This window comes from Triticum dicoccoides, chromosome 7A (assembly GCF_002162155.2).
Source record: "Triticum dicoccoides isolate Atlit2015 ecotype Zavitan chromosome 7A, WEW_v2.0, whole genome shotgun sequence".
Taxonomy (NCBI): domain Eukaryota; kingdom Viridiplantae; phylum Streptophyta; class Magnoliopsida; order Poales; family Poaceae; genus Triticum; species Triticum dicoccoides.
The window spans coordinates 81436679-81457353 of NC_041392.1; the positions used below are offsets into that span (position 1 = coordinate 81436679).

The 20675-nt window shown below is 43.5% G+C and overlaps 2 protein-coding genes across 2 annotated transcripts; both read left to right on the top strand.

The window, feature by feature from the left end:
* The first annotated feature begins 5238 nt into the window (after positions 1–5238).
* LOC119334412 lies at positions 5239–6937 on the top strand. The gene is made up of 2 exons (XM_037606987.1): positions 5239–5794; positions 6421–6937. Exons 1-2 carry the CDS (start codon positions 5295–5297, stop codon positions 6743–6745), a joined length of 825 nt encoding a protein of 274 aa, XP_037462884.1. The 5' UTR covers positions 5239–5294; the 3' UTR covers positions 6746–6937.
* Positions 6938–16148: 9211 nt separating this feature from the next.
* LOC119333147 lies at positions 16149–18835 on the top strand. The gene is made up of 3 exons (XM_037606149.1): positions 16149–16661; positions 16784–17117; positions 18466–18835. Exons 1-3 carry the CDS (start codon positions 16149–16151, stop codon positions 18504–18506), a joined length of 888 nt encoding a protein of 295 aa, XP_037462046.1. The 3' UTR covers positions 18507–18835.
* The last annotated feature ends 1840 nt before the right edge of the window (positions 18836–20675 follow it).

Consider the following 20675-nt stretch of genomic DNA (forward strand, 5'->3'; position numbering starts at 1 on the left):
ATGATTGCTTTATTAGTATGCTTGAAGTATTATTGTCTTAATGTCAAATGATAGACTATTGCTTTGAATCACTCGTGTCTTAATATTCATGCCATGATTAGATTACATGATCAAGATTATGCTAGGTAGCATTCCACATCAAAAATTATCTTTTTTATCATTTACCTACTCAAGGACGAGCAGGAATTAAGCTTGAGGATGCCGATACGTCTCCGTCGTATCTATAATTTTTTATTGTTCCATGCCAATATTCTACAACTTTTACATACTTTTGGCAACTATTTATACTATTTTTGGGACTAACATATTGATCCAGTGCCCAGTGCCAGCTCCTGTTTGTTGCATGTTTTTTGTTTTGCAGAAAATCCATATCAAACGGAGTCCAAACAGGATAAAAACTAACGGAGATTTTTTTGGAATATATGTGAATTTTGGGAAGTGGAATCAACGCGAGACGATGCCCGAGGCGCCCACAAGGGTGAGGGGCGCGCCCCAGAGGGTCAGGCGTGCCTGGGCCCTCGTGGCCACCCGGTAAGGCAGTTGGTGCCCTTCTTTTGCCGCAAGAAAGACAATATCCGGATAAAAACCGTATCCAAATTTCATCCCAATCAGAGTTACGGCTCTCCGGGAATTTAAGAAACGGTGAAAGTCAGAATCAGGGAGCGCAGAAACAGAAGGAAACAGAGAGAGAGAGAGAAAGAGAGAGAGAGAGAGAGAGAGAGAGAGAGAGAGAGAGAGAGAGAGATCCAATCTCGGAGGGGCTCTAGCCCCTCCACCGCCACGGAGGCCAAGGACTAGAGGGGAAACCCTTATCCCATCTAGGGGGAAGGTCAAGGAAGAAGAAGAAGAAGGGGGGCTCTCTCCCCCTCTCTCCCGGTGGCGCCGGAACGCCGCCGGGGCCATCATCGTCACCGCAATCTACACCAACACCTCCGCCATCTTCACCAACATCTTCATCACCTTCCCCCATCTATCTACAGCGGTCCACTCTCCCGCAACCCGTTGTACCCTCTACTTGAACATGGTGCTTTATGCTTCATATTATTATCCAATGATGTGTTGCCATCCTATGATGTCTGAGTAGATTTTCGTTATGCTATCGGTAATTGGTGAATTGCTATGATTGGTTTAATTTGCTTGTGGTTATGTTGCTGTCCTTTGGTGCCCATCATATGAGCGCGCGCGTGGATCACACCATAGGGTTAGTTGTATGTTGATAGGACTATGTATTGGAGGGCAAGAGTGACAGAAGCTTCAACCTAGCATAGAAATTGATGCATACGGGATTGAAGGGGGACCAATATATCTTAATGCTATGGTTGGGTTTTACCTTAAGGAAGGTTAGTAGTTGCAGATGCTTGCTAATAGTTCCAATCACAAGTGCATAGAATTCCGAGTCAGGGATGACATGCTAGTAGTGGCCTCTCCCACATAAAACTTGCTATCGGTCTAGTAAAGTAGTCAATTGCTTAGGGACAATTTCGCAACTCCTACCATCACTTTTCCACACTTGCTATACTAACTTTATTGCTTCTTTATCTAAACAGCCCCTACTTTTTATTTACGCGCTCTTTATTATCTTGCAAACCTATCCAAAAACACCTACAAAGTACTTCTAGTTTCATACTTGTTTCCGGTAAAGTGAACGTCAAGTGTGCGTAGAGTTGTATGAGTGGTCGATAGAACTTGAGGGAATATGTGTTCTACCTTAAGCTCCTCGTTGGGTTCGACACTCTTACTTATCGAAAGAGGCCACAATTGATCCCCTATACTTGTGGGTTATCAAATTCACATATATAATGTCTTGCAACAAGATGGCATTGCATAATTCACATATATGGTAATTAGACACTAAACAGGTGGCATTCACACAAAGCATGTCTAAACTAAGCAAATGACATTGCAATGCAAGACACCATATGCACGATATGAGCAACATAACACTGCCAAGTTAGAGCATATACACCTCGGGGGGGGGGGGAATAGGACTGGTTGTCTGTCTCTGAATCCTCCTCTGAGGAGCTATCCATAGCCAGTGAGATATGCGCTTCGTCAGATAGCATAGTCTGCTTTGAGGACCTTGTTTTCACTCCAGAATTTTCTATCACCGTGTCAAATGGCTGATGCACACGAAGGGTAGTTGAATGTACTAACATTGTTGAAAAATATAATATGTAATGAAAAAAAGGATGGCATGATATAATTCACATATAAGATGACTGGCTAGGCAGGATGGCATTGCAAAATTCACATATATGATGCGTGGCTAAACAAGGCATAATTCACATATACGATAAAGAAACTTAACAGATGGCAATCACACAAATCATGTCTAAACTAAGCAGATGACATATTTGATGTATAAAGTAAGCAATGCAAGGCACCATATGCATGATATTACCAACATCAGCATGCCAAGTTAGAGCGAAGACCTCAGGGGGTAAATAGGAGTGGTCTTCTCCTTCTAAATCCCCCTTAGAACAGATATCTTCCTCTTGATTACAATCCGAAATGTGTGGAGGGGGGCTGCCTTTGCGCCCACCATGGAGCGACGTCTGCATGAAATTTTATTGCCACACAAGGCTCGTCTCTTTTGCTCTACATGTTCAGTTCCATTGTGTACAATAACTGACATGCATAGGAATAAAACATAGTGAGATTATGTAAGGAGTGCATGCAGAAATCCAGAATGATGGTAGCAACCTATGGATAGACCCAAAACCAATGATAGCAGGCAGATAATGGCTTCAGTTAAGAAATACAGATAATGTCTTCTTTACTGTTTGTTTCCCACCCAACATGAAACTCATAGTAGATACCAGAGACTAACCAGATAGTAGATAGATGCTATTGATTGCGGCACCAATATGTACCCCACAACCATTTAAAAACTCAAGTTTGAGCATTAGTTTGGAGCTAACTCAGAGTCTAATCAATGAACAGGATGATAAAGTAGCATGTAATATTAAGCGATGCATAACGTAAGCAGACACGAAAGAGTGCGACCTCTCTTGGGAACCCGTGTAGTCCTCGAGGTCATCTGCTCGGTTAATGATGGTAATGCAGTTGTCGTGACTGCCGGCAGCAGGGAAGAAGATCTGAGGCGGCGAAAGACAGACTAGAGGTTGGATCCCTGCTGTGATGGACCCTTGTGTTGTTGGAGCAGCTGAGCTAGGGTGGACAACGGCGCAACAGGAGCGGGACAAACCACACAAGGTTTTCTTTGACAACCATATGTAAGAGAAGTAATTCTGTAAGGGCTCGTTTGAATTGGAGGATTCTAACAACGCAGGGATAGGAAATACACAATAATAGGATAGGAATGTACGTGCAAAACAGAGAATTTAAAAACACAGGATTTCTGCCAATCTGGGTGTTTGGTTCACGAGAATTGGAAGATCACAGATGCAAAGAAGCATGGTGAGATTAAGTCAAACCACAAGAAAATGTACGGCTATAATTCTATTATGCTACTATCTCTTAGTCTTGTGCTTCATGAATAGGAATTTGAAAAGAAGAACAAGTGGATATTAAAATTCCTACGATTTTTATTTCAAGGAGACACTAAAGGAACAAATCCTACAGTTTTCCTTTACTCCATTCCTTTCAACCAAATGCATGAATAGTAGTACCATAGGAAACTTTCCAATATCTATGTTTTTCCTTCACTTTTCCTTTCAAGCACTGGCAATTCTAGTAGGCAGGCTTGAGCAGGGAAAAGCCTACACTCAAAAAATGTTTTTGTGCTACTTCTACTACTTTGGACCCAGGCCACTGCCCTACTAGCTCAACTCCCAGGCCCATCTACAAATGCACAGTTCAAACGCGTAGAGATAAATAATGATGGAGTTCAAGAGAGTCCATCACGGATAGCTAAGTTGCCTGGTACCTCACTGCTTGTCATATAGTAGTAGAAACTAATCGTATTTCACGTTACTACGTGTGCTCAGTGGATAATATATATATATAACATGTAGAGTAAAAAAGCAATGCAACAAGTGTACAACCTCTTTGGCGAAGCCATGTCGATCTCAGCGTGATTGGGTTGGTCGGTGAGGAAGCTCCGACTGATTTGGCTGTCGGAGGAGGGGAAGAAGATCTTAGGCGTCTAGACATGGAGCCCGGGGTAATGCTCCGCTGCGATGGAGGGCTTCGTCGTTGGAGCAGCTCCGGTGAGTTGTATGACGGCAAGGCTGAAGCAGGACAAGAGAGGCAACGTTAACCTGAGTGGAATTCTAATAGCATCTCCAATAGATGACGTAAATACACATCAATGTATGTCCATCACCTATATAAGGTGGGTCTATCATGGGGAAGTTGTGAGCAATGGTGAAAGTCATAGTACCGATCATGGTGGTTATGTAATTTTCTTTTCTTTTGAAAACCTATCCAATCTTTTTTCCTCCACGTAGTATGGTGCAACATAATAATTGCATATTAGTATCTTTTATGAAAGAAGCCATCATGGTTACATAAGAAAGCCTTGTTCATATCGAGGCTTTGTTTGGGAATCAAGGAAATCCGTATTATATTTGAGAGATGATCATATGTAATAGTTGATTTTTTAGCAACAAAGGAAATTTGACACAATCATGTGGATTAAATCATTGAATTTAATGCAAAGACTAGTCTCTGCCCATGACTTAACTTTCTTGAATCATACACCCATGCGATCATTCGCCGGTCAACCATATGTATATCTGAATCGTAATTTTTCGTGGTGTCCATTAAATTGATGTGCGCGTAGAAGAAATATCGAGTGGAGAAATATATATATAATTTGTGCCATTTATAGATTCTTTAGAACATCCTTTAGAAGATAGACAAGATCAAGACTCTGATGTCAGTGTTTGACCTTCTACACTGTCACATGGCAAGTCAAAATAGTGTGTGTAATATCACGACTTATAGCAAGATACGCTTTGATTATATAGCACTTAATGGATCGTATATGTGACGTAGGTATATATATTTTGGGAAAAGAATTATAAGTACAATTGAAATATGCATTCATTATCCGCCAAAACTATATTGGCAATAAATTAGATATGAAATTGGTAGTCTCGATATGTCATAAATCAGATATAATATTTCATACAGAAGATACATGTCACTAGCATTTATAGTCTTTTAATCATGTTTTACCATCAGAAAAAGATTTGCTATATGGTGATGCTATAAATATCGTACCCTCCTGGTCACCCTCTCCATACAAACAATCTTTCGGTATCATACCTCTCATAGTTTTATCCAACTCCCATAAGTTTTCCCTGAAAAAGCCTCAAATTTCCTCCATGAATCAAAGAGTCAACCAGGAGTGGAACCCCTCTGAGGTAGAGGGGGCAAGATCAATCATTGATCGTCTCAACAACTACTACAACAATGATGTTACCAGCCATGAGAAGGACAAGAAGCATGATATTGTGGCCAATCTCAAAGCATGGTTCCCTAGGAAGTCCATGCAACAGGTAACAGACTTGTATCATGATCTTGTTACAGATATGCATATGTTGCAGTGTCCAGAGAAGGAGTACAATGGTACCAATAGTGACCATGGTGTCATTTACACTGTGGATGGCCTTGTGAATAAAAACTTTGGATTGCAAAAGGAGGTTGCCATGGAAGGAATGGGTATTTTGTTTGGTCGTCCATTGGAGAGTATGCGAACCATGGAGATACAAGGAGAGGTGCTGATGGTGGAGGAGAACAAGGTGGTGTTGGAGAATAAGATGTGCATCCCTCAACCAGTGCTTGCACCACGTGCCAAGGGGTTTTGGACCATAGAGGAACACAGGTTATTCATGTTTCATCCTTCCTAATTTTCCATGGGATTTAAAAAATTATTTCATTTTGATTATTCTCTTGGAGATGTCGGGTGTATTTTAGTAGAAAGCATATTATTGACCATTATGTGGGTTTTCATTATCATGAATCGGAGGTTTGTTTTTTTATTTTTGTTGTACTCATAGTGCCCATTTCACATTTACCAGAAACAATAGTACGAAGATGTATATATTTCGTTTGTGAACAACCAACTTTATTTCATTATTGTGCTTCCATTAATAAGTTAATACCACCGACGCTTGTCCTTACAATTAAAGATGGAGTAGTTAATTATATATTCATAGTAAAGAATGAAACTACTATTGCAAGTATTATCATGGTCTATTTATATCTATTATCAATATATGACCATGGTAGTTATGAAATTCCTTATTTATTTATAATCACCTATTATCACCTATTATATTATAACATCGTAAAAGATAAAGAGAGATGTCCTTTACTAGCACAAGGGTTAATATTTGGTTACAAGTTTTAATACTCCAACTATTGCATTTTTTTCACCAATATATTAATAATCAATATGTCCTTGAAATAATTAACCTAACTAGTTCATCTTGAACATGGTTATTCTAGGCTCTTTCTCCATGGGTTGAGTGCATGTGGTCGTGGAAAATGGAAGGACATATCAAAGTACTTCGTCACTAGTAGGACTCCAGCCCAGATTTCGAGCCATGCACAGAAGTACTTCATGAGGCTACAGAGCAAAGGGTCAGGAAGCCAACGCTATAGCATCAACAACGTGGAGCTCGATGATGCTGGCCCATGGAAAATGGAGAATAGCTTTAATTTCTGGCAAGCACTCGCCTTGCAATCTACAATTGGCGCTGATAACCAAAATCCAAGTTTTGATTTGCAAACTCCTTCAAGTCCATTTGTCACCATGAACAATATATTCTAGTTTGGAGTTGTCTTTCTTGAAGAAAAGGAGTTAGTAATAGTATGTTGTGAGAATTATATGATGTTGTCGTCGTAGTAGGGGCTAGTGAAATTTGTTCCTACTAGTATACAAGTATTACTTAAACTTCCTTCAAAGTATTGTACGGGATATCATGTATAAGATGCTATGATTTAAATTATATTGCATATGTGTTTGGAGAGTCAGTAATATGTGTTGTTACTATTTACTATGGTTGTTGTATAAACATCGCAACTAAAATTGATGTGGTATTGGTACGAACATACCATTTTTCTCTAGGTGGGTCCTACATGTAAGGAGGTGTGACGTTACAACACTAATAGGCCAGTCAAGAAGGTGAAAACCAGCCTCATTAGTGACAACTGGTGTCAACCAAGCTTGAGATTGATTCTTTAACGGATTGACAAGTTGGATGTGTGCATTAACTAGTTTTCTAGTTCATGGTTGAGAGCAAAGTGGTAAGTTGAGTATTGAAAAGTGAACTAATCTCAATTGGAAACGTTTATCTAAACAACATATACTGAATATACGTGTTCATTTTTTCTAAAGAACATATATAGTTGTTCCAACTCCATGGAGGCTTCAAGAAAAAAAATGAAGGCTAAAGAGAAGATTTATTTTGGAGACGAAGCGGGCATTTTGCCTATTACACTTTAGTACGTGATTCAATTCTATTGGACCGTAGAGTGTAAACACAATAGAATCTCGGAATGCGGCTACAGAGGCCAACTGGATCCCTAGAGCCAGCGAGAAGTTTGCGCTTGAGAAGCAAGCCTTTGGAAAAAAACATTGTTTCGAGAAAAGTCGATCACTTCTTAAGTTCTTATTGGTCTTTAGAGAAATTATAAGATCAATCTAAGGTTGAAAACCAAACTCACCAACACCGCAAATGGTTTTTATTATTTGGATCTTCAGATAGAATGTAGGGTAGTGGCCGAATTTTCACTACTTTGGATACAAAATTCCTACACTCCACGATTTATGCATGACTTCTATAGAAACTAGGAACAGTCAACTAATTTTTTCCAAGATCTCATCAAGCGTACACCATCAAAGATGGTATGGTAGTTGGAACAGAAACACGAAAAACAATGTTTACAATGTATACAAAAGCAACACTATGTGTAGCCTATGATGTCACCTTACACACAAATTTGCCGAAAAGCCTTTTTTCAGTTTTAGGCAATAGTCCTACAGTGTCTAAGACATCCAAATGCATGCTCACCAGATGCCATGGGTTCTAGCATCACCACCGAACACATATGTAGCATTACCATCTCAGCCAAGGTCTTAACTTGAACAAACAGAAGAAACCCCTCTGGTGTGTCCAAAATCTCATACCGAAAATGATACCAACTAAATATTGAAGAAACATAAAGTCTTGCAGAAAAAGTATAATAGAAATTTTTGCTTCCTCCACCTTTATCGCTATAGAGAAGACAAAGTGGCGGACGAGATAAGCACCTAAACAAAATATTACATGATCTAGAGATCTTGATTTGTCGAAATCTAATTGTACGAGCACCATGGCGGCACTAGAACCAATATCACACCACAGATACACAAATGGAGCCGAGAGAATCTTATTGTGTCGCTGCCACAATTACAATGTGTCAGACATTCGAACTAAGCAACAAGCTGAACATGGATGGTGGTTTCAACGCTGAAGCTAGCATAGTAGGTGCACGGACGGAGGCAGGAATCTTACTAAAGGGGTCCAATGGGAAAGAGAAATATTGAGGGGCGGGGCAATGTTTTCGGGAAAAAGTTTGCCATGGGAGGAAGGGGGGCCATGGTCCCAGCTCGCCCACGCCGGCTCCATCCTTGGGGAGGAGCCAACATGATCCTCAGGGATGACAGCGGTTCAATTGTACTCTCCTCTTGCAAACATCTTCATAATTGCGACAGTCCTTTGGAAGCTGAACTTTTGGCATGCATAGAAGGAATTAGCCTTGCTCAGGAATGGTGTCTGAGCGCTCATCATTGAGACCGATTCTGAACTACCGACTAACTATCATGAGATGAGATCTAGATTGATCAGCCAATGCAGCGATTGTTAAGGAGATTAAACACCTACTATAGAGGGATAATCAACATGTCATCTCCATGATCCGTCGATCAAGGAACTGTGTGGCGCATCGCCTCGCTCAGCTAGGGCTTCTTTTAAAAAAATATAATAAAAATAAATGAAAGGTTTGTTCTCACAAAAAGTGAAACAACAAAGAATTGAACCACTAAGAAGTTAAGTAAAAAATGAGAGGTAAAGTTGAGTAATTAACATTGAAGAGATCAAAGTGAAACACTAAAAAGTGAGACACCACCAGCAGGCGTCGTGTTGTCATTCAGCACAACGCACACATCATTGTGAGTAGAGGGCAACGCGCAGCGCAACTAAAACACCGGGTGAATCTCATGGCAGACCAACACTTCCTTCCAAGCGCTAGTGAGCAACAGCAAACAACAAATCCTCGCAGTCTCGCCGATCTGATGGTGGTTCCCTCACCTCGGTGTCGTCGCGCCGGCTGGTCGTGGCAGGGTACGTGCGCTCACTGGAACAATGCAACAAGGGAGCAGTGCTGCCAGCCGCTTCGTGGCCACAACGATGGAGGGAGAGGCTCGCTGATGAAGGGAAGGAGAGGTGCTGCCGACCACGGCCGCCACCGCGGCGTATCTGCTCGGGAAAAGGATGGAACCCGTGCGGGCCTGTGTGCGGGAGGAATATAGAGAGGCTCTGAAGTGTTGGCCAGGCCGAGAAAACGGCCCTCAGACCTGTAGGCTGATAGTCCTTATTGAAATCTCTAAAAAGACTTATATTTAGGAACAGAGGGAGTAGATTTTTGTGAATCTATTTTCCGAATTCATAATGCGGAGGCACCATACTATTTGGGCACATATATTGTCCTTGTAACTACGTAGCTTGCACACGCGCTGACATACACAAGCACAAGATGATGATCAAGATGTGGTTTACTCATAAACAATATGTGGTTAGTTTTTCTTTACAGCAGTGTTGTTAATTCCAAGTTCCTATGATGCACAATTTTACTAGCTCGTATCTCTGAAGAACCATTAGCATAAACTTGGATGGAGATGATTGATCTTTCTTTGATAGGAGTTCTCACAGAACACGCTCAGCAGGATGTCGAGATCGGCACAGGCAGAAAGTATAAAATTAATTTATTGTTGAAACACAAAGTCAACTTCTTTCTAGAAAAAGGACGATAACCCTTGGTCTCTGCATCAATCATTGAAGACAAACACGACTAAGGCAATGAATACTTTTTTTCTCTTTTATTATGATGGAATGTAGGAACTGCGGTCCAATTTCTACTCCAGGTATAAACTTTTCTTTTCGGACTAGGTACAAACTTCCTAACGTTCACCATTGTCATGTCTAAGGACATGTTCAGAGTGGACCCTCAATTCGCCCGCTGTCGAATCCGAACCATTGCCACGCCTCTTGATCTGGCATATATGCCACGAATCATTTGGGGACCTGGCTGACTTGAATCATTGTCACTCCTATTGGGGGCTTGGTCCTGTCCGACCATGGTAATACCATCTGATCAGCTCAGTATAGCATATTTTTGCAAACGGTTTTTATCATTGCTTTTGCTTCCATATTTTTCATAACTGTTATTTGATTTTTGTTGCGTTTTTTAAACCAACAACGTTGTTAATCCGGTTCGACTCTCAAATACAAATTGGCGGAACACGGTCAAATCTTAATCCGGAGACTATCTGCCCGGTTTTGATTTTCTATTACCATCCTATTATGGAGTAAACCGGCGTTCATTAACCCGGCTTGACTTTCAATTACAAGTTGTCAATACAGGATCAAGTTATAATCCGGAGACTATCAGCCCGGTCTGGTTTGACTACGAGTCGCCAGTATTATATATGGTTAAACCGGTGTTTATCACAACCCGGTACGGTTTATCATCAACCGGCACAGTATGAAAGGAGTTATCATTACTCAAGATTGGGGATTATCACTCTTACTACAAAAAATTGGTAAACCAATGATGTGATTCAATATCACAGGTATGACATATTTCATTGATTATTCTTAAGTGCAGCCTTGATTATAAACTTGGGTTATATGTTGGGCATTATGACCCGTCCGGCGGTAAACCGCCAGGACACTTTAAACTTGTTGTATGCAGAGACAGGTTGAATAAAGCATGATGATAAATTATCCGGTGTTTATTAAACCGGCCTGGCTTTAAGACGATAAGTCGCCGGTATATAATGGGAAATTATCCGGAGTTTATTAAACCGGCCTGGCTTTGGACTATACGTCGCCAGTATATATTTGGATTGCGCCATTGGAATCATGCGCTTATAAATGATTGGGTTATATTATTCAAATAGCCAAATTTGACTGAATTTTCATTATGATATTGGATGAATTTTTCATACCGGATTATATTATCTTGAATAGCCAACATGGCTGGATTTTTATGGTTACTAGTAACCGGTATTATTGAGTTTTCAAAGTCGCTTTAGCGCAACAGTTATTATTTTATCAAAGGATATGATTTATTCTATAATGGAAGGAATAGTCCCGAGTCGCTGCAGGCTCACGACCCGGCACTTGGGGGCTACATTATTCAAATTGAGATTACATGCAAGTCTCATGTCGCTGCAAGCATGCACCATGACACTTGGGGCTAATGCAAAGTAATTTTCTGCTCATATTATTGAAGACCCGACTCATCACATTATAATGAGTCGGCCCTTGGGGGCTACCAATTGCTCTTGTCAACAGTTGAAGTTTTTATGAGTATAAGACAATTGCAAGTCCCAGGTTGCTGTAAGCATGATAACCCGGCACTTGGGGGCTACATAGTATGGAGTATTCAGTTTTTACTAGTCACTGGGATGAACAACATGGATTTCTTCTTAAGTGGCAGTATTTATATTGAAGCAAGTCTTAAGCCATCACTTTGTTCTGCTCAAGACTTGGGGGCTACAGGTATTATATTATTATTGAAGAACTATTTTCAAATTCTCTGTTTTGAGCAAACTGGATTAACCCGGCGTCACCAATCATTATGACCCTGTGACTGTAACCCGGCGTCATCAATAATCATGAACCGGCATTAGCAACAATCATGAACCGGTGTTGGCAACAATCATGACCCGGAATTATCAGTTTTTATAACCAGACAATGGTGGTAATCATAAACCGGCAAGTTTTACATCTTCAAGCCGGCTGGATATCAGTTGAATATTTCAGAGACTAATATTTTTGTCAAGTCAAAGCATTGAAGGCCGATTCAAATGGATTCTTTATTTACAAATATCTTCTGCAAGCAAATTGATTATGAAGATGGTTATTAACTTGGAAGGAAGAAATGACAAGGATTTAAGGATGATCAAGTTCCGGTCTACAAGAATATTTAAACCGGAGCACAACCCGACAAATTTGTTCTTGTTGCAGATCAGTTTAACATGGATGAATCCAAATTAAACTGGGGGCTAATGTCGGGGATATACCCCGCGGTATAAACCGCCGGATGTATGACCCGGCTAGAGTTTGGCGATTCACTGACGACCCACTTGGACATGGCGGTTTACGGTTCATTGGTAATCCGGCAGGCGGGTCAGAGGAGCGACAAGACCCGGTGGCCCAACGGGCGGTTTATGGAAGGCCGGATCATGCTATGGTGGGCCGGTTTAAGAGAAAAGGCGTGAGGAATATTTACTTTACAAGGAAGACCCGGACTTGTATCCGGTTTGTATTAGAAGGGAGATTAGTTCTAATCCTAATAGGACTCCACATGTAACCCGCCCCTTCAACATATATAAGGAGGGGCAGGGCTCCCCAAAGAGGGGAGAAGCTAGAGGCTACAAGCAAACAATAATCTAGGGCTAGACACAATTAGAGGAGAGCCGGTTTACGGCGAATCCCTCGTGATGATAATGAGATCTAGCCTCAAACAGCATGTAGGGTTTTTACCGGATGATGTTTCCCGGGGCCCGAAGCTGTCTAAATCCCTGTCTTGTGTTGCGTCTCTCGATTCCGCTCAACCCCTCTCAAGCTACCACATAGATGCGTTGGCCTCGCGACTAAGTCCCGACACTAAGGACATCTGACGTGACAAATCCACGACACCCGCAAACGTCTGAACCGAGTTGTCCGGGCGCGGTTTTCCATATAACGTCATCCAGCATCGGTCCATGGACCACTCCGCATGTTTGCTTTCTCACAAACCAGAAGCAAACTAGGGGGGCTTGGTGGGAGTCTGGACCTCCATCACGTATGACTCCGACACCCCCGGCCCACCCAAAACCACACCCGGACCCCGTGTCTCCATCCCTTTCCCATTTCTCTGCATCCACTTCCCCCCTGGACGCCGTCACCACTGTACCAAGCCGCCCGCCCGCCAAGCCCTCGCATGACCTCCACACCTTCGGCATGTAGCTTTGCCTATGCCATCGTTCCACACCTATCGTTTGTCCGTCACACATGTACCATCCTCCCCTACAGATGTCGTCTGTGGGGGTCGCCATGCCCCGCAAGTGTGTGGTGAGATGCCCATGCTAAATTTTTGATATTTTTTCTCCCTTTGAAGCAATGGATAAGACATGGAGTGCATCATGAGAACTATGTTGAGTCATCTGATGACTATCCGACAAGGAGGATTATGCGGATGAAATGGTAATGATGCAGGCGGTCCTTGTAGACGCGGAGCATGCAGAAGCTTGTTTAAGTGCATTTGGATAGGGCATTTGAAGTGCTCCAAATCCGTTTTGTCGTTGTTTGTGGACCTGCTAAACAATGGGATTTAGAGACTTGGTGGGAGGTGATGACATGTTGTGTGATCATGCACAACATGATCATGAAGGGTGAGGGTGAAGATGCCGTCGGGGTTTTCGAATTTGAGAACATGGGTTATGCAACTTCAAAATTAGAATCCTGTCACATTTGATGAGTTTGTCCAAATGCATCAACAAAAATTCGGCATCGATCAACTCATGAGTAGCTTAAGGAAGATCTGATTGAGTATCTGTGGACGTTAAAGGAGACAACTAGAACATATATGCGAGTTGAATTCATGTTTGAACTATTTTACATTTGAACTACTGTCACACTTGAATATTTTAACTCATCTAAGATTTGATATGCTATTATTTTGAGTATTGTGGATCAAGAAAAAAATAGGGACATATGTTTAGGGGACAGGGTTGGATGGCTGGCTCCCGTATCCGCATCCGTGGGATAAATAGTGTTTCCATTTTTTAGGGCCGACGTTGAAGATGTCCTAAGACCTCACCAATCGCCCACCCTCGAGGATGGGATAATGATGATAGTGTATATCATGATGATCCTACATGTTGATTATGATGTTAGCTGATATCACAGTTTTTGCCATGGGTCCTAGCGAGGTCGCTAGCATCTCGCCCTAGGTCTTAACTCGAAACATGCATGAAAAGCACCTCTGACACGTCAGAAATTCAGATGAAGATGATGCCAACTTAAGATTGAAGAAGCATAAAGCCTTTGACAGAAGGACATATCAGCATACTCCCTCCCTTTCATTTCGATGGGCCCAACTCCAAAAACTCTTGTACCATTGTAGATTTTTCTAGGGAAAATGGGATTCGAACCGACGACCTATAATCACATAGTCCCTCCAATCCATATTAATTGTCGCTGACTCTATTATTTTTCATATTATTTATTTCCCATCTGATAAGAAAATCAAAACATAATTGAAGGTTGCACTTACCAATGGGTGCGGACCCTCGTACACTCATCACATGGCCAAGCTAGCACATGTGCATGAGTGTGTTGCATAGTAGGTAATTAAGGTGGTTGCTTTCCCTAAGCATAATGTGAGCAAATATAGCGAAATTGACAAAAATATTAGTTAGACCTTATATAAAACGAAGGGGTGAGGGGGGAGTGCTTCCTCTGACTTTACGACCATTGAGAAGATAAAAAGAGGCAGATGTGATAAACCACCTGAACAGTGGCACTTTGGTCGAAGAGATCCAGATTCGTCGAATGCTAACTCTACTAGCTCTGCAAGGACACTATAAAACACACCACAAATAGTTAAATGAAGCTCACACATAGTCACACTTCGCATCCATATGTCGTCGCTGGCCACTACTTCCCCTTTTCCTTTCCCTCCCAAAGCATGATGCCTAGTCCTCTCAAGCTACGCCATTGGCCCTTCCATACTACCCGTTGCTTCCCTACCCACCCTCAATAAAGAGCTACCCAAGTCCCCGTCAATGATGTCATCATGTCGTCTCTATTTTTTCACTTCTGATCTCAAGCCTCCAAGTGTACGCACGTGTATCACTACCGGGGCGGGTCTCCCCATGGGGACCTAACACGCGTCAAGTGTCAAAGACGCGAAGAAAAGGGCCCCGATGTCGGGATACGAGGTGGGTAACGGGGGCGCTTTTGCTAAGGGAGATGGGAAGCAAGAATGATCACCTAGCGGGGATGCCCTTAATTGTTGACATCTAGAATAGTGACACAAGAGAACTAGACACCATGGCTATCTTAGCAGCAGAATCAATGATATTATCGTTGCCAAGATAGTCCGAGACAACCCATAAACACTCATGGAACATTCAATAGCTAAACCGTCATGTCGAAACATGAATGGCTCCCCAACGACAAGATCCATGTACTTCGCATCACACAATTTTACAACAACGGGGTAACTCCACATCACCACAACCACAAAAAACAAAGTGAAACGTAAATATATATTTTTGAGTAATTGATATCAAATCGGGCTAGAACAAACACCACACAGACAAGCAGGCAGCAGGTGTCACGCAGGCCAGATCAAAAATAAATAAATAAAAGGTGTCACGCACGCACACGCACACGCAGCACACAGGCTTAGCACAAAGCAGAGGATGGCGAGCGGGCGAGCAGCAGCAAGCAGTCTCCCCGAGTGGTTTGCCTCCCCGCCGTCGTTGCGCTGCCTCGCTTCGCTGGTGCCAGGCGTGCGTGCGGCGTGCCGGGGCAGGGCAAGGAGAGAAGCAGTGCCGCCGGCCGGTTCTTCGCCGCGCCGGCGCGGAGGGGCAGCGTGGAGGGGGGGGCGCTGCCGGCCGCCGCCACCACGCGTCTGTTCGGGAATCGGAGGAGAGGTGGCGCTCGGGAGTGTGGGCCGGGCCGAGGAAACGGCCCGCAGGCCCGAAACCCAAAGCCCTGGCTGAACAGCGATGGTGTCGTTACTCAAAAAAAAAAAACTGCGATGGTGTCAGTGTCAGGCACCTTCAAATACCCCGCCTTGGCGTTGGCGCCCGGCGTAACCGCCTCAACCAACAGCCAACAGACAGAGCTCGCCGGAGCCCCAAGAAACCCCTCCTCCCGCCACCGCGCAGCAGCGCCCACCGCCGGCGACCGATGGACAAGTTCCACGACAGGCAGTACGTGTGGCTGCGGAGCCGCGTGCACGGCAAGTACCTCCACGCCAACATCGACGGGAAGAGCGTCTCCCTCCACCGCCGCCGCGCGGCGCTGAGGGCGGCCTGGGCGGTGCACATCCACCAAGGCGACGCGCCCGAGCCGTACCTGCTCCTCTACAACGCCGCCAACGGCCGCTACCTCGCCGCCACGGCCACGCGGGCGCCGCCCGGCCACATCGGCTTCCGCGCCGAGCAGCGCGACTACGACCAGCCGCAGTTGCAGGCCGTCATGTGGCTGGCCGCCGAGACGGGATTCAGGGACGACGTCCTGCTCCGCAACGCCGGCGGCCGCTACCTCCGCGCCAACGGGAAGTACACCGGCAAGTACCTACGCTTGAAGAACGTCACCGTCGACGGCATCAACAACGTCAGCACCATGATGTACTGGACCGTCGAGCCTATCCCTCTCAGAGACCCGAACAGTCCGCTAGGCCTAGCTCCTCCGACTCTGGTGAGTTCGCCTGAGAGAAATCTCTGGCTCTGTTCTTGCCGAATTTGTGCAGTTCTTGATGTTGGTTGCCAACTCTGCTTCTTGATAAAAAATAACCATGGTTTTCTGCGACTCGACTGCAGGGCCGCAGACCCCGAGAGCTCCCCGACATGCTGGGACGCGAGCGAGGGGTGCGGCGGCTGATCCGGTTCGTGCGAGCGAGCGCCGAGGGGGGCTTCGCCGAGGACGGCTGGTCCGAGTTCCATTTCACGGGGAGGTCCGTGTACGAGCTGAGGAACGAGCTGTACAGCCGCATCGGCCCCCACCGCCACCCCCACCCCGACATCCTCCCCTTCGACATAGTCATGTGCGTCCGAGCGGGCCGCTACGGGCGTTTGATCCCGCTCGTCGTCAACCTGCCCCACGGACGCAACGGCGAGACCCTCCAGATTGTCCTGTGCCTGTCCAGGACCCCTGGTGAGAGCTACTCTCCATCTCCCAACTTCCTAATGGTAGTCTTTGACTGAATTTGTTACGCACAGTGTACAGATTTAGGTGTTTGTTTCAGTGGGTGTTAATCTGCTTGTGCTTCAAAATCAGTTTACTTAAACTGTTATGGTCTGACAAACTGTTTACTGAAATTGTTGTAGTCTGAAAAACAGTTAACTGAAACTTTTAGGTGTTTGGAATTGTCTGCAGCTGTTGTTGCCTTGCAGTTTATTGTTCATTTCACAGCAACCTTGATATGGAAAGTGTTGGTTTCATACTACTGTCCTTGATTCAGATAATTTAGTTCCTCTATTTGGTGCTATTCTGTCCCAAGTAAAAACTATGGAACTGAAATAGACGAATCAGTTAATTAAATGTCTTTTCAGCCTTAACAAAGAAGATTGTGGTATCCGTTTTACGCATTGAGCCTATTTCACTTGTGTTGAATAACCTGTGAGCAAAATTCAGGTTCCTAGAATCTAAATTAAATCTAGTTTCTGCACATGAGCTATATTATTGTCCGTTTTTGTACATGAGTTGTACTATTATCGGTCTTGTCATTTTATTTTATTTTGTAAAACTTTGAGATTTACATTACTGGTTTGCTTCCTAGTGATCTTCCTTGCCGAGAAATGTACTGGTGGTCTTGAATCTCTTTCGTGCAGATGTTAGATTTGATATTGCTTACTGCATGAACATGATATTTAGAGTCCTAAAATTCAAAAGAAATATTTAGAGTGTTACTTTAGTGAGTGTTAGTCTGATCGTGCTTGGAAAAAGGATATTATGATAGGTTTTGTTAGGGCTTGGGACTTTTCTGACACTGATGTAATCTTGTAGGAAGGTAAAAGTAGTTGCATGGGAATAGTAGGTGCCAATGCCATGTGGATGTATCAGTCTGTGTACACATGGTAAAAGATGGTCTGAACTCTGAAGCTAGTCGAAACTACTAGTTCCACATTTCTTTTCTTGATTCAGATAATTCAGTTCATCATTTTCATAATATTTTGCCGCTAGTACTCCCTCCGTTCCATATTACTCGTCGCTGGTTTAGTACAACTTTGTACTAAATCAGCGACGACTAATATGGAACGGAGGGAGTAGAAATTATGGAACCTAAAAAGCCAAATCAAGTTCAGTTGTCTCGTTTCATCTTTGCAGAGAAGATACTAAGTTTCTAACTTGATAAGAAAATTCAGATCGATAGTATCCTACTATAGATAGTGCATAAAAGTTTAGTTCCTTGCAAATTATATTGTTTCAGGTTTTGACTACTTGTTCTTGCCATTGATTAATGGTCTGATGCCTAACTGACTCATTATTTCTGCTTATTCAGCCTATGGTAGGCTGCGATACCCGGATGTCCACGCAGAGTAGAGAAAGAACGGAGCAGGAGTCCTGACAGTTCAACTCCTCAGAATTTTGGCCGCCTCGGACACAATGACAGCAGAACTAGACGCCTACTTTTACATATAGATTGATATAGGTCGAGAAAACTTATCAGCTCTTGTGTTTCTTCTGCTAGCTAAAACTTGCACTGTTTTGAGTGTTACTCGCGGTTCTATGATTCAGAACTGCTGGGATCGTTGCCTCCAACTGTTCGAGTGTTGCTCTTCTGGCATTCATCTCTGTGGTGCTTCCTGGATGAAGCATTTACCTGTAGGGGTTCTTGCTATGGGTTGATGATCTTCCATTTCTTTTCTGGATGATGATGCACTTCGTATAAATGAAAAGGCAGTGGTTCTTGCCAGTAATGTTGTGAGCTGCTGATAGTGCTTCTAGTTGTGTTGTTTTGAGTGCTGGCAAAGGAGTAGGAAAATGAATTTGTAACGTATGAACAAAATTCAGATTTTATCCAACAGCGCTACAACAAGAAAACTAGCTTCTGCACATTACATTGTTTTCAGGATTTGAACATAAGCTGCCTTCTTTTTCTTTCGCTGTCTTGTTTGAGCAGACACTAGTTTTCATTCTGCATTTCTCTTAGATGAAGCATCTGACATGAACACTGATTTGGTGGCTCCTGCTGTGAGAGTTGAGCACTTTGTGTCCCCCTTTCTAATCCTGTTTGTTGGTTATGTGCAACAGCACGATTCATTTGTGGTATTCTATTTAGCAATTTACTCTTAAGTAGATCCATCATAGTTCAGAGAGGCTTATTATGAAAAATAAACATGCACGGGTTTTTAACAGGATTCAGTAATCACCAAAATGAAGCTGTAAACTTTGTACTTAGCTACCAAAATGGCTAGCAATTGTCAGTAACGTTTTAATATTCCGAATTCCTGTCTTCCTGACGATAGTAAGATGACACACTTGGGCCCTGGAACTCAGTCAGTAACTTTGCAGTGCTCAGTCAGCGCTCAGCACAAATGTTGTTATTGCGATTCATAACTAATAACATTCAGCATGCCAACTATTTCTGACAGAAATTGCAGGCATATTTGTTCTTGCTCCTTTGGGGTGTAAAATTCTGAAAGCGGGAAAGATTCTCTGAGATCCCGATAATAACACTGCCATGAAGATTGCTCTTTACACGCTGTTTTTCTGCTCTAGTCTGAATACACTGATCAGTGCAGTTTCTGGAACTAAGGACATGCTCCAGCGAACACTGCTGGCTAGATTGCTGTGAATCTGTTTTCTGAATTTCGTAACGTGGAGACACCCCACTGTTTGGGTGTGGGCACATATTTTTTTTGAAACAGCTTTGCCTCATCAGATTAATTAAGGAGTTTTACAGCAAAGAAAACAAGGGCACATGTGCCAAACAACTGAGACTACTCTCACGGCATAAAAGTCTCAAGTTCTTAGCACCGGCCAAAACCGAGAGGGAAGCCTCCTGTTTGATTTCAGCAAAAACAGCATAAGGCATGGAGGAGACCGCATGGAGGACACGAGTACTGCGCTCGTTCCAAATTTCCCATACCATGAGCAGGAGAAGGGAGGACATAGCCCGGCGTCGTCTGCCTCCAGGAAGGCACAAGGAGGCCCACCACTCTTTGGCCAACGTAAGAACGCTCCAGGAGGCCTTCCAAGACAAGCCAGGATGGAATCATCCTCCAAATGCGCATGGAGTACCGGCAAGTGAAGAGCATGTGTGCGGCCGACTCTCCATGGACTTTGCAAAGTTGACAATCACCCCAATTTGGCCAACCCTGGCGTTGCAGTCTGTCAGTTGTCCATATTATATCTCGAAGCACAAGCCATGGAAACATCTTTCATTTAGGAGGGCCCCCGTTGTTCGACACCAACGGGTTCGTAGTTGTAGGAGCAAGGTCGTCAAACTGGGCCCGGTATGACAAGGCGGCATCATAGACGCCGGAGATATTGAGCGTCCTGACGATTGCGTCAGGAGTGTGATCATGCAGCTGAACGGAGGCCATCCTCTCCTAGAGAGCCACAATTTTTTTTTTTTGAAAGACCCAGCATTTCACTGGCTTTTCATTGATTTAGAAGAGGAGAGTTGCAAGAATTTGGTCAAGTGACCAGGAAGAAAACAGAGGAGGAAACAGATCCTCCCCTTGTACATCTAGGGAACTATCTCAC

Bases quoted from the DNA above. Each gene is read 5' to 3' on its own strand.
- LOC119334412 (XM_037606987.1), top strand. From the start codon at position 5,295: ATGAATCAAAGAGTCAACCAGGAGTGGAACCCCTCTGAGGTAGAGGGG. The intron at 5,795-6,420 runs GTTATTCATGTT...TGGTTATTCTAG, and splicing joins TGGACCATAGAGGAACACAG to GCTCTTTCTCCATGGGTTGA.
- LOC119333147 (XM_037606149.1), top strand. From the start codon at position 16,149: ATGGACAAGTTCCACGACAGGCAGTACGTGTGGCTGCGGAGCCGCGTG. The intron at 16,662-16,783 runs GTGAGTTCGCCT...ACTCGACTGCAG, and splicing joins GCCTAGCTCCTCCGACTCTG to GGCCGCAGACCCCGAGAGCT. The intron at 17,118-18,465 runs GTGAGAGCTACT...CTGCTTATTCAG, and splicing joins GTGCCTGTCCAGGACCCCTG to CCTATGGTAGGCTGCGATAC.